This window comes from Argiope bruennichi, chromosome 9, assembly GCF_947563725.1.
Source record: "Argiope bruennichi chromosome 9, qqArgBrue1.1, whole genome shotgun sequence".
NCBI classification, from domain to species: domain Eukaryota; kingdom Metazoa; phylum Arthropoda; class Arachnida; order Araneae; family Araneidae; genus Argiope; species Argiope bruennichi.
This window is the reverse complement of record NC_079159.1, coordinates 43,184,199-43,201,162: the sequence shown is the minus strand read 5'-3', so window position 1 is coordinate 43,201,162 and position 16,964 is coordinate 43,184,199. Positions and strand designations below refer to the sequence as shown.

General features: G+C 30.1%; 1 protein-coding gene across 3 annotated transcripts in view; it reads left to right on the top strand.

The window, feature by feature from the left end:
- Positions 1 to 16,964, top strand: part of LOC129984182 (ras-related protein Rap-1b-like) — a 249,290-nt gene that overhangs the window by 160,901 nt on the left and 71,425 nt on the right. For all 3 annotated transcript variants that reach the window (XM_056093993.1, XM_056093992.1, XM_056093994.1), the window contains exon 2: positions 8,620 to 8,816. In XM_056093993.1, coding sequence (XP_055949968.1) covers positions 8,663 to 8,816 — 154 coding nt within the window. In that variant the 5' untranslated portion in view covers positions 8,620 to 8,662. The remainder of the gene's footprint in view (positions 1 to 8,619; positions 8,817 to 16,964) is intronic.

Here is a 16,964-nt window from a genome sequence, read left to right as displayed (position 1 = left end):
AAACAGTGTATGAAAAACATACAAATAAGAGTTCACGACATGGAAATTGATGCACAATGTCTCATAAAAAAAAGCAAAACAAACAAACAAACAAACACCCATCTTTAAGTAATCAGTTTGTTCTCTTAAATTCTGTTTGCCTGCTGTTGTTGGACAATAAACGACGAAAGATTCCTTAGCCAAACATTCTTAATCACAAATAGGAATCAATAACAACTCTTAAAAAGAAATTGCTTGATATATTGATATATCAATATGATAATAATCTAGCTTGCAATGAATTCGCACAATATTACTCATTCTCTTAGTAGAACAATATTCAGCAATTGTGCAATGTAATCATTCACCTATCCCCGTCTGTATCCTTCTTGCTTAGTGACGTTTTATCAGTTCACTTTGTAGTAACTCTTTTTTGACTCCTGAACTCAACCCAATTAGAGTAATTCGCTATCATCATTGGCTGTGAGGGAACTTAGCCAATGGTGAAAGAAGAAATATGGGAAAGAAAAAAAATAACAGAAATATGGGAAAGAAACAAACCACACTCGAATATTTTGAAAGTTTTTAAAAAGGAGCAATGACAATGGATTGTTTTTGTAATAATTTCGCATTCTACCCTTATAACGCCTTTCATATGGCTCACGGCCGGCGTCCTTGCAGGGGTAGCGTATCTTCCCCGTGACCTGGGCGTCCCGGGTTCGAATCCCAGTTCGGGCATGGTTGTTTTTCATCTGTGTTCTATCTATGAGGTGTGTGAATCTGCCCCTCCCCATGAAAAAAGGGGTTGTGCAAGCGTTGTGTGAGTTTCATCTTCATATGAGCTAGAAGTCAGATTTCTGCCCTCGGGTGCTCAGGGGTCTTTACCCTCAGAAGCTACTGCACACCATTTCCGTGGTAATGCGGACATCATTATCATGTGGCTCATGAATTCCAGGAGAATTTCCGGCAATTTATTTTAGTATCTAAATAAGCATATTATATTCAATACAGTCGCAACACTGATTAATCAAAGTGCAGAAACAACATATGCCTATTTGCATGTTTGATAAATGGAACTCACAATTCAGACTCGTTCAGTAGTGTAAGGAGAATAATATGGTTATCCATATATTAAACGAGGAGAAAAAAATTAATTATTTATCGAGTACAAGACAAAAAATGTATAAGAATCCTGGAATAAGAATCTTACAACGCTCTGCAAAGAGAGGAAGTTGGATCGCTGGATTGCCCAAAAGAAAAACAGAGTACAATAACCTGAATCAACAACTGGACGAAGGAAATGCTAATAAAGCAATCAAGGATCTATCAGTGAACCTGTATTTTCCGAGTTGGGAAACATTATTCGTGAATGGAATGTTAGCAGGAAAGAAATATGCTAGTTTGTCCTCAGAGCTGTTATTCAGGCATTTGTTGTTGCACTGCCATAACAGTTATACATATTACCAGAAGAATTCTAATCGTCACAACACCGTATAATCGTTTCCATCAGCGATGTAAATTACGATAGTTGGTGGTGAAATTCACTTCGTAATCACACTGTTTTTCCTTGATAACAAATTGTTATTATGAAATATCTTTTTTTTTGTCATTGCACAGAATCTGAATCTCGATGATTACATACTGACTAAATGGCATTGCTAATCCCTGCTTTCCAGATTGAATGGAATTCTAATTCTTAACGAAATGGAATTGAAAGAAAAAATGATTTTTTAAAAATAATTCCATGAAATAAAATTAACTGTCTTTATTCAAAATTGTTTTGTATATTTGCTACCTCATTTCATGATAATCAAGATTTGAAGGCTTAGATGCCGTGTCTTATGTAACATACCAATTATTAGAAAACCAATGGCAAGAATAAAATAGCACCTTAGCAATTTCATCTACAAAGGGAATGCAGAATAAAATTTGCTGAGCTAATTGATTCAATTACAAATTTAGTTAAAGAATTTACAATTTACAAAAAAGAAACATATATATAAATATATTGATTCTTGCACATTAGTTTTTTTTAATAATCTGAGAGAGAATTTTTGCTTACCCTGTACTTTGTGTATGATAAAATTATACTTCCCAGAAAATATGTCCTAATGCATTTTTTGGAACAAACAAATCATGTAAATATGAGTTTTTTTTAGAGAAATGTAGCACACAATTTATCTTTATTTATCATACGCATTTAAAAGTGATTGCAATATTAGTAATAAAAAAACATAATTGACTTATATGTAATTGTAATTTAAAATATAAAATAAATTTTTTTGACGAAATGAACTTGTTCAGGGCCCAGCACATAGAAGTTTACCCTTATTGATACGAAGGAGCTCAGTTGTTGCAATTTATAACTTACTATTAGCACAAGATATTATGCAATATCTCCACTATGTTATTCAGTGTTATGAAGGCCTGTTAATATCGTTACAATAAGACATCGTGCTAATATTATTGAGTATTTTTTGTTAATAGGGTTGCATTTTTTGCAACACCAAAATACATTCATCAAAATTAATAAATAATGTGGTTGTTTTTTATTTTATACAAAAAAAATTTTCTTTTTAAAAATTTATAATTTTATCTAATCTAATTGCTCTTTTGCTTTTCTGTTGCTACTTAATATTTAATGGCTGATAAGAGAAAGGATAACTGATTTGCATGCGGAACTGAATAGTAATTTTCATGTTCATAGCTACATTATTCATTTTTTCTGCATATATTTTCATGTTTTTAAAAAAATGTAAGCCTCATTTTCTGTCAGAAGTTTTAAATTTCAGAAAAATTATATACTAGAATTTTATTTTAAAATGCAAATATGTTCAGTAAAACTAATTATTTGCGGCTAATTATAGCGAAATATAAATGGTTTATCAAGTACTAACAAGTACAAATTATACCCACGCAGTGAAAAAATATTCATACCAAAAGTAAAGTTCAACTGAAAAATACATTCTATGTTGGGAAATTTTGTGACATTTCTATTAGCAACGAACCATTTAACTTCTTCGCGTGCTTTAGTGATTGACTTCTTTTATTTCTAAACCAACTTTTTAAATAAGACGTATTGGTATGTTAGGTTTTCTAAAAATGTATGATATGTGCTCCATATCGTGCTGAAAGTAATTAGATGGAGCTGTAAGAAATAAAAATCAGTTCAAGCTGTCTAAGAGAGGAAAAATGTATCTATATTTATACGGGAAAACAATTAGATGAGTAAGGAAAAATCATGACATAAAAATGAAGACAGAAATTTGCTCAGAGATAAATGTATTGTTTAAAAGAATTTTCTTGCTGTATATAATTGATCTAATCGGGTTTTGCTAGTTATTAACAAGGTTTGGAGAAAGGCCAAAGGTCTACTTTTTTTTCTTTACATAATGGAAGGATGTTTTGAGAACTGGCATCAGCGAATTTACTATTTTTGAATTTTTTTATTTACATAAAGTTGATTTACTTTCTGAAAATTGTGTGATGTGGGTTTAGTTGATTCAAAAGTTGTTGTGCTCATTCAGTAAACAGTGTATAAAGGTGTTAAGTTTCGTAAAGATAAAAACTCTTCGAAAGTATGACCTGCCAACCTGTTTTTGCCTTTTGACGACACATCAGAGAATAGTTTGGTTTCTCTAATTTTCTGTATATACCTCTTGATAAAAGTATTATTGCCCTATTAGCACAAAATGCCGAACAACATTGTAATGATATATTTCACACTAACTAGGGTTCAGAATATCGAGAAAAATCGTGTTAATATCGTATAATATCTAGTGCTAATAGGGAGAGTATTGATGGGGAAAAGAAGACACTAACTAGGGTTCAGAATATCGAGCAACATCGTGTTAATATCGTATAATATCTAGTGCTAATAGGGAGAGTATTGATGGGGAAAAGAAGACACTAACTAGGGTTCAGAATATCGAGCAACATCGTGGGAATATTGTATAATATCTAGTGCTAATAGGGAGAGTATTGATGGGGAAAAGAAGACACTAACTAGGGTTCAGAATATCGAGCAACATCGTGGGAATATCGTATAATATCTAGTGCTAATAGGGAGAGTATTGATGGGGAAAAGAAGACACTAACTAGGGTTCAGAATATCGAGCAACATCGTGTTAATATCGTATAATATCTAGTGCTAATAGGGAGAGTATTGATGGGTAAAAGAAGACACTAACTAGGGTTCAGAATATCGAGCAACATTGTGGGAATATCGTATAATATCTAGTGCTAATAGGGAGAGTATTGATGGGGAAAAGAAGACACTAACTAGGGTTCAGAATATCGAGCAACATTGTGGGAATATCGTATAATATCTAGTGCTAATAGGGAGAGTACTGATGAGGAAAAGAAAATCATGATTGTTAAAAATAGCGTTCAGCCGTTCAAACAGAGTTTCTCTTATGAGGGAAAAAATTTAAAAAAACTTTTAATGAGTTTTTTTTCCAAAAAGAATAGCTTGTTTTTTTGAAAATAGTTGGGAATTATTCCGTTTAATTCTAGATAAATATTATCTGTTAAAACAACAAGAACAAGCAGAAAATAAAAGTAGATGTAACATATATAACTTATCAGTATCAACTATTTATAATAAAATGCTGTATTGCTAAAATTCAGGGAACTATAGATATATTTCAATAACTATGTGAAAAGTAATAGATGATAATTTTTAATGCTAGTTATTTTTAACAGATGAGTTCCCAACTTTAAACTTTCTACAAAATCAAATTTTAAAATATTATTTTATTCTAAATAAATGACTCAACACAAGATTCATTTTTTCTGGATGAATTGAAACACAGAATACATATATTCTATTTCAGTACATTCTACGCTGAATCGCACTCACAGGTCTGTTTCAATTGAAAATTATTGAGCAAATGAAATTATAAGCCATTCATAACTGAAAAGTCATGCAGTAGTTTTGAATCATAACTACAAAGCCATTCATAACTACAAAGTTAAGCAGTAATGTTGAGGCCATAACTGCAAAGCCAAACATAAAACGCGAAAGGTAAGTTAATGAATAATTCTACCAATACCATATATTATTCGTTAATAAATCTCCAAGGGAATATCCTAAACTCGGTATATTTCTCCTCAAGGCAATTGCTATTTGCCACTCCAACGTACTTTGTTAAGGAATTCGAATGAAGGGGTGCATCAGGAATGGCGGATCTTCAAATTAGATATAACGAATTATTGAATTCAAGAACATGGCATTATTAAATTAAAAGTTAATGAACTTTTATTCGCCGTTTGATATATAAGTTTCTTAATATAAAAAATGTTAAAAAAGGAATTGTAAAAATATTTTCAATTACTACAGAAAAATTTAAAATAATCAATGGCTTGAATGTTTGAAATTTAATTTTAAATTAACGAAGCATGAAAACTCAATACAGTTTAATTTAGTAAATTTAGCATCTTCTCTTGATTGAGCATAGGAATATTTTAGGGTGGACATCATAGTTTAAAGCAATGGTCAAATAAAGATGATATCACTTCAGAAATGAGCTTCATCTTTAAACTTCATGCCGCCTTCCTGTAAATTGGAAGGGCGTTTGACCATTGATTTTAAAGCGACATATGTGACAATTTAATAGATTCAGTTAGATTAACGTACCTATTTAAGGCTATTTTGGGATGCATCTCGTAATTTTGAACCGTGGTCAGGCGATGAGAACGACAACTGAGCTGGCATCACTCCTCTGCAAACTTCCGCAATCTACCAGTGGAAGGACGTGTGGTCCCGACGGATTTAAAGCGCACCGGGCCCGCTTATACGACGGTCCTCTGGTGGAATTGGTTTCGAGCCTCAAACCCTCCGCTTTCGAAATCGAAACTTTATCATCAGGGCACTGTAGCCCGGAGTTCTTATTTAAAAAACAGGACTCGATTTTTTAGATAGCGAGTAGTAATTCCACTCACATTCCGAAAATATATCAGTTTTTGGTTCTAAAATTCACAAGCGTATGTTCAACCAATGCTGCAGTTTCTATTTTGTCTTGGGAGGAATTTTGCAATTTATTCAGTAGTTTTATATTTCTAGTCCTTTCATTAAAGGTAGCGCTTAACTTTTCTAACTCAACATTTTTACTCAAATTATTATAACATTAAAAAGAACTGATTTTAAAAAAAAAACTATTATTTAAAATGAAATTCTATTGGCAAAAAGTCTATTATATTTAGCATTTAGGTTCAAAGGATTCCTGGGTCAGCAAGTTTGCTAGAGCCTTAAAAGAAAATTTAGGCTTTCAGTAACTTGTTTATATAGTTTTTATAGGATCTTAGTTTTGCTTCTGTAACTTTCAGATTGGAAGTTTCAGCATTAAAAAAGCATTTTTTTTTTATATAAGGCAATTTGTTCATCAGATCCAAACTCGATTTTCTAAAGGTTAAAAGAAATTACTCTTGCTTTTTCCATTATACTTTTATGGCTTACATTATTGTGTGCTATCAGGTTTTCATCAATCTTATATTGTTGTTTCTGAAAGAAATAAGTTCTTTCAATTCTCAAAAATCAATAATAGCAATTTCAGACGATTTCCTTTAAAAATGAAGAAAGGTTATATATCATAATCCTTTAAAACTAGGATATGCGTTCGTCTAGACAGACTGTTAACCTGTCAGCAATATATTGGATATAACTGTCAGAGTTTAAATAAAGGAAACTGTAGTTATGCCATGCATATTGGTGGAGTGGGAAAGGAACAAAAAAGTATTATATGTCGTAAATGTGCTTAAGATGCAAATTTATAGTAACATCAAAAGTTTTGTTTTCTTGCAGTGGATGCAAATTTATAGTAACATCAAAAGTTCTGTTTTCTTGCACGGGATGCAAATTTATAGTAACATCAAAAGTTTTATTTTCTTGCACGGGATGCAAATTTATTGTAATATCAATTTTTTTGGAACGGTATCTTTTCTATCCATAATATTCACAAATAGACAAATCAAAACTACTCATGTAAATGGAATTTGAAATTGTGTGAAACAATAGTGTACATTACTATAATAGTCTGAAACAATAGTGTACATTACTATAATAGTCTGAAACAATAGTGTACATTACTATAATAGTCTGAAACAATAGTGTACATTACTATAATAGTCTGAAACAATAGTGTACATTACTATAATAGTCTGAAACAATAGTGTACATTACTATAATAGTCTGAAACAATAGTGCTGTACTATATCTAGAAAATATATAGATATATATAGTGCTGTACTATATCTAGATATATATAGAAAAAAATGCAATACCGAGTGCAAAATAAAAACAATGCGAATAGAAAAAAAATATTAGCAATAATTTGCAATTGAAATGAGAATATGATTAATCAACACATCTCAGCTTTTTGATCTTTGCTACAATACAGCATAAAAATTGGAAATAGAATATAAAGTTTGCTATCCTATCTTTATTTTCGAGTCTTAGTCCCGTCTTTAATCGCACAAATATCTCTTTCGATTATCTATGTTTCTTTGCAGTAATATTTTTTCTAGATATGATATTAAAATTAAAATTAATCATTAAAATATGATTGAAACAAATGGTGATTTACTAATAGAAAAAAATGCTTTACCGAATACAAAGTAAGAAAAATTGCTGAAAGAAAATAGTAGAAGTAACTTATAGCTGTCTCGTGATATGAAAATATAATGAATCAACATAATATAAAATAATAATAAATTGTAGACCCCTCCTCATTTCAATACAGCATAAAGAATGTTAAGAAGATGTCAAGCTCATGATCCCATAACTAAAAAACGAAAAAACAAACAAACAAACATATCAAAATTGATAGATGCCGAAACAGAAGTTGGGTTCTTGAATCGGTGGAGTGAATAAAAAAAAACAATTCATTTTTATATTTTTATTTTCTGTACAGCGTTACGGATAATAATATATACTGATGTGCCATAACTTTTTAAAAATTAATGAAAACAGATTAAACAAATTTAATTTTGAGCATAAACGACTGTTTCAATGAAACCGTTATTGTTGTTTGTTTGTTTCTTATGGCACTTGCCACTGACAAGCCCGCTGTTACGAAGACAGCGATTTAAGCCTGAAGGGGAACGTCTCTTATTTTTTATAGCAGCGCCAACTAGGGCCAAGAGTACGACTTTGCCACTCACGCATCATTCATTCGCTTGCACAACCCCTTTTTACAGGAGGGCACATTCACACATCTCACAGATAGAACAACAGAAGAACAACCATGCCCAAACCGGGACTCGAACCCGGGACGCCCAGATCACGGGGAAGACGCGCTACCCCTATGCCAGGACGCCGGCATGAAACCGTTATGAAAATAGCTTCAAACGATTTGATGGACTCTTATGTATTCTCAAGTTAAAAATTTTCTTATTTACAACTTCCATATTACAGTTGCATTGTAATATGCCATTGTAATCGTCTGACATTCATAATAAGTTCCTAATTCCTATTGAGCAGATATATAGAATTGGTTACATGGAATTTATTCGGCAATGTTACAATTTGTTTGGTAGTTATGCTTGTAAGAATTTGTGCTTATACTAGTTTTCTAAATCATTTGATGAATAGATGTCATTGTATGAGAAGTTGATGATTACCTTTCCTGTCTTTATTCACAGGTGCCCCGTGAGTGCCGCCAAGCTGGGTGAACGCAGGCCATCGATGGGGGATGATAGCGAGTGCCACTACCGGCTGGTCAGCCTGGGTGGCGCCGCTGTGGGCAAGAGCTCCATCCTCAAAAGATTCCTTTTCGGCACCTACTGTGACAGGCACAGGCCTACAGTGGAAGATCTCTACAGCAGAGAATTCGACATAGGTAGGTATCTATGCATATATAAAGTCATCATTTAACTTTTCTGGAGACAAGAGTTTATGTTGGGAATTTAGGGTATATGGGCCATTCTTTTTAGTATCGAATATTTTCAATTAGGCAGCTGCTAAGGGTGGCAAAGTTGAGATGGGACACCATGAAGGGGGATTTAAACATTGCATTTTCTTGGTTGCCGAATAAATAAGATCATAAAAGAAACAGAATTTGTATGAATTACAAAATTTTAAGGAAATATTAATCTGATATTAATGATAATTCGATCAGTTATCAGTTATAATCAGTAAGGTTTCTATATGTTTTCTTATATTTATCTTAATTAATATAATATTGATTGCAAATGTGGATAGTAGGTAAACTGGAGTAATAATAGTTAAATAAATAATAATAATAGTTAATAATTTCAATAATATTGATTGCAAATGTGGATAGTAGGTAATCTGGAGTAATAATAGTTAAATAAAAACAAACATATTTTTACAAAAAATGAAATTGATTAAATTGAAATAAATCATTTAGATGTTAAAATGTTTTGAAATGGGGAACTAAATTGATCGGTTTATTAAAAAACGGGTCTCATAATGAACATTGCTTCAATTGCTGCCATTGATTAACCTGATTAAATTTAACAAAATTTAAAAAAATATATATTAGGTAATTTAAGTATTCGTGGGTAACATTTTCAGAGCTAGTAGTATATTCACCAAATGCTATTTTTATCTTCTTTTATACTTAATATATAAAGGGACAGTATCGTAACCGTCAAAACATTCAGTCTCAAGACAATGTTTTAACGTTTCAGATCTACTTGAGTCTGAAAAACATATTTTTGTTATTATATTTGTCTGTGAACCTGATAAAAACCTCCTACAAACTGAATGAAATTATGCATTTTGGTACTTAAAACCAATGAAATTTGGTATTTAATAATAAATTTTGAAATATCTATCGAAATTTGGGAGAAATCTATTAAAGAGAATTCTATCTAGTCGTATGTATGCAAACACGATAACTTCAAAAAGCTTATAGCAGTATAGGTGACATTTAGTATATTTGATTGCCTTCGATTTACACTATTTGCTTACATAAATATTATCGAGATGAAATCTTACGAATGATTCAAGAACAAAGAGACAAATGAATATTAATACGAAGAGCAATCTTTTACGACCAATCCCCAGTGCTTTCTCTTCCGAGGATTGTAATATTTTTCTAATTTTTTTTATTTATAAGAGTACAGTACTATTTACCCTAGTGAAAAACACATGTCTCTAGCAACAAGTTAACAATATTAGATGTGTTTATACTTGTTCAGTTGGACGAGTTATTTCCATAGGTTCACTCCTGTGTTTTACACAGGAGTGAATTACATGACAGGGTTCAATTAATACTAAGTGGAATCTTTTACGACCAACGACCTATGCTTTCTTTTTGGGGGATTGTAATATCTTTCTAATTTTTTTATTTCCTTGAGCAAACGCACTGTTTACACTAGTGGAAACCAAATATTTTCAGCAAATACACACCTGTTAATAAGACTGAGTGTCTTTATACTTGTTTAGTTGGTCAGACTCTTTTCATATGTTCAGTCTTATGTCTTATAGATAATACAGGAGAAAGTATTCTATCATTTCGAGATCTCTTTCTGTTATGTTTCAAGTTTTGATAATTTAATCCCAAGTTGAATTGCTTAGTTAACTTCAAATACCATTTAACACTTTCCAATCACCAAATAAATAACAGTTCTTTACATTGAAAGTACTTTGCTTGTATTTCATAAATTTGGATTACATCTTTTTTGGACAACATTACGCATATGGCATGGATTTCAAGCCTGTAGGAGTAAATATTTAAAGCCTGAATCCAACACAGTAAAGTACAATTAAGTCTTTTGTAAGAGGATCTCTATATAATAGGGACAAACTGAAAACGTTAGATTGAATGTCTGTCTATCTATATCATATACCTGAAAATCTTTCTTCTATATAATAATGTCTAATTATTTATATATAATATAATATAAACATAAGAATAGTATTGATTTCGAGGGTTTTAAACTTTTTGAAAAAACCTTTGCAAAATTCGTAAATTCCGAAAACATCTAGAAATTGATGATAAAAAGAAAAGCGCATATGTTGGAAAAAGTTATCTGCCATGGAATTATTTCGAGTAGCATACGTAGATGAAGCACTCGATGCTATAAACATAGAAGGATCATTCCATACATTATATAGTGAGGTAATAAAGTTCTATTTAATATCCTGAAAGGAAAAATGTTCTATAAAATAGTGACATAAAAGCATCGCATGTGTGAGGCAAATAATATCATTTCTAGAAAACAGTGCCAGAATGTTCCATTTCAAAATGTAGGTCATGTAGATTAATGCTTAGTGTTTATGTTTAGTAGTAAATTGCTACGTTACTACAGTTATGTTACGTGGAATGTAAAATATATTATTTAGAAAGGAGAGTATACATTTTTCAATATAAGTCAATATAGATTTATTCTCTTATTCCCTTTTTATTTTTAACTATAATATGTACTTATTTTGGGAAATAAACTTTAGGTCAGGCGCCTAAAAAGCATTAATGATAATAAAAGGAAAATAAAAACGCATGATAAAAGCATTTTTTGTATTTTCAGTTAAGTTTAAGCAAGATGATGCTTAAATTTGTGACTTATTCTAAAAAAAAGGATTAGAATTATTTTGTTTCTATTGTAAAATAATCTGCACTATTAAGAGTTATAAAGGGATAAGATTCTTTATAATTTCGTTATGAGTTAGATGAAAATAACAGATAAATTTCAGGAACAATTATTTACCTATTTTCTAAGTCCCACATTTCACCAGACAAACAAACATGAATACGAAAATACACGACACTCACTTAGAATATCATATAATAATGACCCCTAAGAAGGATCATGGGAAATATACCTGAATAAGGTAACGCCATCTGTTGTATCAAAAGAAAAGGTAATAGAGTTATGTAACCGCTACACAGCTGAGTTTAGTTTTCTATAATTAAAAAGTTATTTATTGAGCTGAAAACAATTTATTTATTAAAGTTACACAGTTAATGTAAAGTATATAAACTAAAGATTATTATTAATTTGTCATTTTAAAAATTGCTGTACGCCTTTCATTCACGAATAATTTGATTTGTGCTTTAAGGTATTCTACAGCTTTTCTTACGGACTTGGTGCTGGATAGTGACGAAAAATAATAGGAGATTTCTTGTAATCTGTGACCTGTAGGACACTATTATTTTCTACATTAAATAAAATAATGCCCAGACTTTAACATCGGTCTGGTATTTTTTAATAAATCCGCCTCACTATGAAATATGTGTAATAACATTAAAAAAAAACCCAGAAAAAACACAGTAGTGGAGTTGTGGTACATACAAAATAGTCTGGTAAATACATGGGTATCATTAATTTATTATTTGCTTGAAAACTGTTTATTTATTTTTCAGTTTTAAAATTTTATAAAAAATCTTCCCGTTCTCTTTTATTAATTTTTTTGGATAGTAAATTTAAAATACATCACTAGAAAAACTTTATCAATAACACCATAAATAAAAGATAACTAAAAGTGAAAATTTTGATACATTTTTTAGGTCTATTAAAATGTTAAATAAATCAAAATCAAAACTGGTAAAAGAAAAAAAAAAGCTACTTAAATTTAGGAAGAATTTTTAATCCGGTAGAAAAATAATTTCTCTTGTTCTAATTTATTATTTATGCAAAATAAAACAAAGAGCTTCTTCCTAATTAAGTTCTTCGAACGAAAGCTTTCGTCTAATTAATTGCTCAATTATTTTCTTTGATCTCTCACAACAAACATTTCTTTGCTGTTGCTAACAACATCGAACGCTCTCGAATGAATAAAAGTTTTTTTTTTGGTATCTCAAAAATTTCCCAGGCAATCAATGTATTACATAGCGAATATGAAATTATTATTATTTTTTTAATTTTGCGCTAATGCATTTTTGAATTTATCTCTAATTGCCCTTCTAATTAAATCAATGTTTCTCTCGCTCCTATCCGATTGTTAACCAAATTTTCTTATAAAGGGCAATTATTACAATAAACCTGCTAAATATCTCCGATTATTTATCTGATTAAATCAACGTTTTCTTCTTCCGTTGAACGCAAAGGATTTTGAACATAACCATTAAATTGTGGACATTAAATTGTGGAGCGTACAAGAGGGCATGAAAAATCAACAAGCAGTAACAAGAATTAATAGAAGATACTACTATCAAATCGAAGAACAAATACTACAAGATGCTTCTCGTATATTTGTAAGGAAATTGCCAATTTTTCTTTTGTATTAAAATGGCAATTATGCTTATCAGTATATGCTTATCAAAACGAGGAATATGCATTCTTCCGTTACTTATTTGAATATTAATCAAATTTTTTTGCCAAAGGTAATTATTACAGTAAACCTGCCCTATATCTCCGATAGTCTGTCTGACTAAATCAACGTTTTTGCTTCCGTTGCGCTCAGAAGAATTTGAACAGATCCATTTAATTGTGGACCAAATGTACAAGAAGGGAATTAACTATTAACTAGCAGTAGCAGTAATAGAAAAGAATAGTAGATATTATGATAAATTAAAGAGAGCAAATAATTCAACTCATATGCTTCTTGTATTTTATTAGAAAAATTACCAATTGTATTTTTGCATAAATATGGCGATTACACTTACTAGGATCAGAACGAAAAATATGCATTCTTTCGTTACCTATCTGATCGTTAATCAAATTTTCTTGCCAGTGGTAATTATTGCAATAAACCTGCCATATATCTCATCTCCGATAGTCTATCTGACTAAATCAACGTTTTGATTTTCGTAGCGCGCAAAGAATCTCGAACATATCCATTAAATAATGGACAAAACGTACAATATGGACAATAAAAATTAAAAAGCAGTAATGGAAATTATTTGTGTTATTATGTCAGATCGAAGAAAAAACAATTCAAGATGCTTCTTGTATTTTAATAGGAAAATTGCCAATTATTTTTCTTATAAAAATGGAGGCTATGCTTATCAGATCAAAAATATGCATTCTTACGTTGCCTATCTGATTGTTAATCAAATTTTCTTCACAGTGGTAATTATTACAGTAAACCATATATTTCTGATAGTCTGTCTGACTAAATCAACGTTTTTGCTTTCGTTGAGTGCAGAGGATTTTGAACATATCCATTACATAGTGGAAAAAGTGTACCAAATGAACATTAAAAATTGGCGATTTGTATCAGGAATTAATAGTAGATACTTCGGTCAAATCGAAGAACAAACACTTCAAGGTATTTTTATAGGAAAATTGCCAATTATTTTTCGTATGAAAATGGAGGTTATGCTTATCAGAACGAGAAACATTCTTCCGTTACTTATTTGATGGCTAATCAAGTTTTCTTGCTGGTGGTAACTATTACAGTAAATTTGCCACATATGTCCCGTAATATGTCTGGCTAAATCAACGTTTTTGTTTTTGTTGCGGCTAGATGACTTTAAACATATCCATTAAATTGTCGACAAAGCGTAGAAGATGAACATTAAAAATGGTAATAGGAATTACTTGTAGATATTATTAGGAATAAACAATTCAAGATGCTTCTCATATATTTTAAGGAAAATTACCTTTTATAAAAATAGCGATTATGCACATCAGTATATGATTATCAGAACGAAAAATAGGCATTCTCTGACTCTTATTTGATTGTTAACCAAATTTCCTTATCAATGGTAACTGTTACAAAAATTGTCCATATATAACTAAATTACTTCACATGACTAATAATACTTGACATTATACTGACTAAAACAATGTTTTTGAATATGTCCATTAAATTGTGGAAAAAGCGCATAAGATGGACATTAAAAAGTAGCGATCTGTGATAGGAATTAATAGTAGCTATTATGATCAAAATAAAAAAATAAACACTTCAAGATGTTTCTCGTATTTTTATTGGAAAATTGCCAAGTATCTTTCTAATAAAAATGGAGGTTATTCTTATCAGAAATGCTTGTCAGAACGTGAAATATGCATTCTTCCGTTATTTATCTGATCGTTAATCAAGTTTTCCTGCCGATGGTAACTATTACAGTAAAACTGTCATACATCTCCGATAATCCATCTGATTACAGTTCGTTTCATTATCCTGATACGACCGCATTTGGACGATTCTATCTCGCTAAGGGGTGAGACGGAGAATAATGTGCGCATTTCTGATATTAACTTTATTGCTAAATATAAACATCACCTACTTTCCCATTTTCCCTTTTATCCTTATTTTTGCAGAATTAAACCCATTTTAAGGCATGCGCAAAAGTGCGTAGGGTTTTAGAATCCGTTGGTAAATAATAAATCAACGTTTTTGAAATTTTCTAGTCAAAGATAATTATTTCAGTACATCTGCCATATATCTTCGATAGTCTATCTGGCTAAATTAGCGTTTATGTTTCCATTCCGCTCAGAAGATTTTGGAGATATCTATTAAATTGTGGATAAAATATAAAAGATGTATATTAAAAATCAACAAGCAGTAACTGCAAATTCGAAGTAGATATTATGATCAAATCAAACAGTTCACGCTGCTTCTCTTATTTTAATAGGAAAATTACTAGTTATCTTTCGTATAAAAATGGTGATTATGGCAAAACTGGTGCGCAGCAGGCTTATCATCACATCAACATCCTATAGGCACATAATTATGAAATAATATGTCAAGGAATAAATGCAGCGAATAATTCATTTAAATTCATTAGTTTTACAAATTCTTACTGTTCAAAATGGAACTTTATAAACTAATTTTATAAAGCAGTTTTTTCCCCAAAAAAATTAAAGAAAGAGGATAATAATTCATATTTTTTCATTGAATGCAAATGTGAATTGATAAAAATAATTCCAAAATGAAAATAAATAATTTAATTTTGCTTTGTTTGGTTAAACAATTTATTTAATTCTATTTCGGGTAACATTAACATTTGCTAAGAAAGTGAACGAAATATTTTTAAAGGAGCTTTAGTTGACGATGCTAAATTTTTATTCAATAAGTAAATTAATTTTCTTGTCCTTTTATTTCCTCTTTCATTTTATGACGTGTAAGAAAAACATTTTAACTAAAGGCACATCGTCTTTTTCAGTTCCTAAAAATGCTTTGTTAGTGTTAGTTGATTATTAACGAAGTTATCTTTTCTTAAAAGAGAATTCCTAATTCAATAAGACTTATTCTTCAAATACATATTATATTTTTCTGAAAAAAAGTATCTTAAAAATTAGATTATAGGCGTTATATACTTAACGCCTATTAAATTAGGAGCAGCACATGCATTATTTGTAGAAAGATTTAACATTTTTTGAAGTACGTGATCATTTTGTAAAATAAATAGAAGCAAAGATTTAATCATTTCTTTGCTTTTGCTAGAAGTATATTTTGAACCTTTAATGCTAATTTCTTCATTTCTGATTGAATATTTGATTTGATAACAGATCGTACCTTCTAATTTTTAACATACTATTTATTATTTATTATTTTTTTATTGATTTCATTGAATATATTTCAGTTTTTAAAAATATTCTTAAGATAATTTTCGGTATTAATGCAAACAAAAATTTCTTTGGAAATTATGTCGATAGCCTGTCGTGTAAAGTTTGTTTTAGGATCCTGAAAAGGAATATAATTTTGATAAAACTAAAAACGCTTTTCCCTTATTGTTTTTTAGTATACTTATTCGAAACGTAGTATACTCATATGTAATTTTATTAGATAAGTAAATGTAAGATAAGAAAAGCATGCGTATATAAGTAAAGTATACTTAAATACGTAAATAAATAAAGTATACATGAAGGCGTAAATAAGTAAAGTATGCGTAAATACGTAAATAAGTAAAAAAGTAAAGTGTACGTAAATAAGTAAAGAATAAATAAAGTAAACGTAAATACGTAAAAGTTTACGTAAATAAGTGAGATTTACATAAATAAGTAAAGTATACACAAATACGTAAACTTTTATTATACGTAAACTTTTACGTAAATAAGTAAAGTATTCGTAAATAAAGTATAAGTAAATAAGTAAAGTGTACATAAATACGTAAGATAAGATAAGTATACTT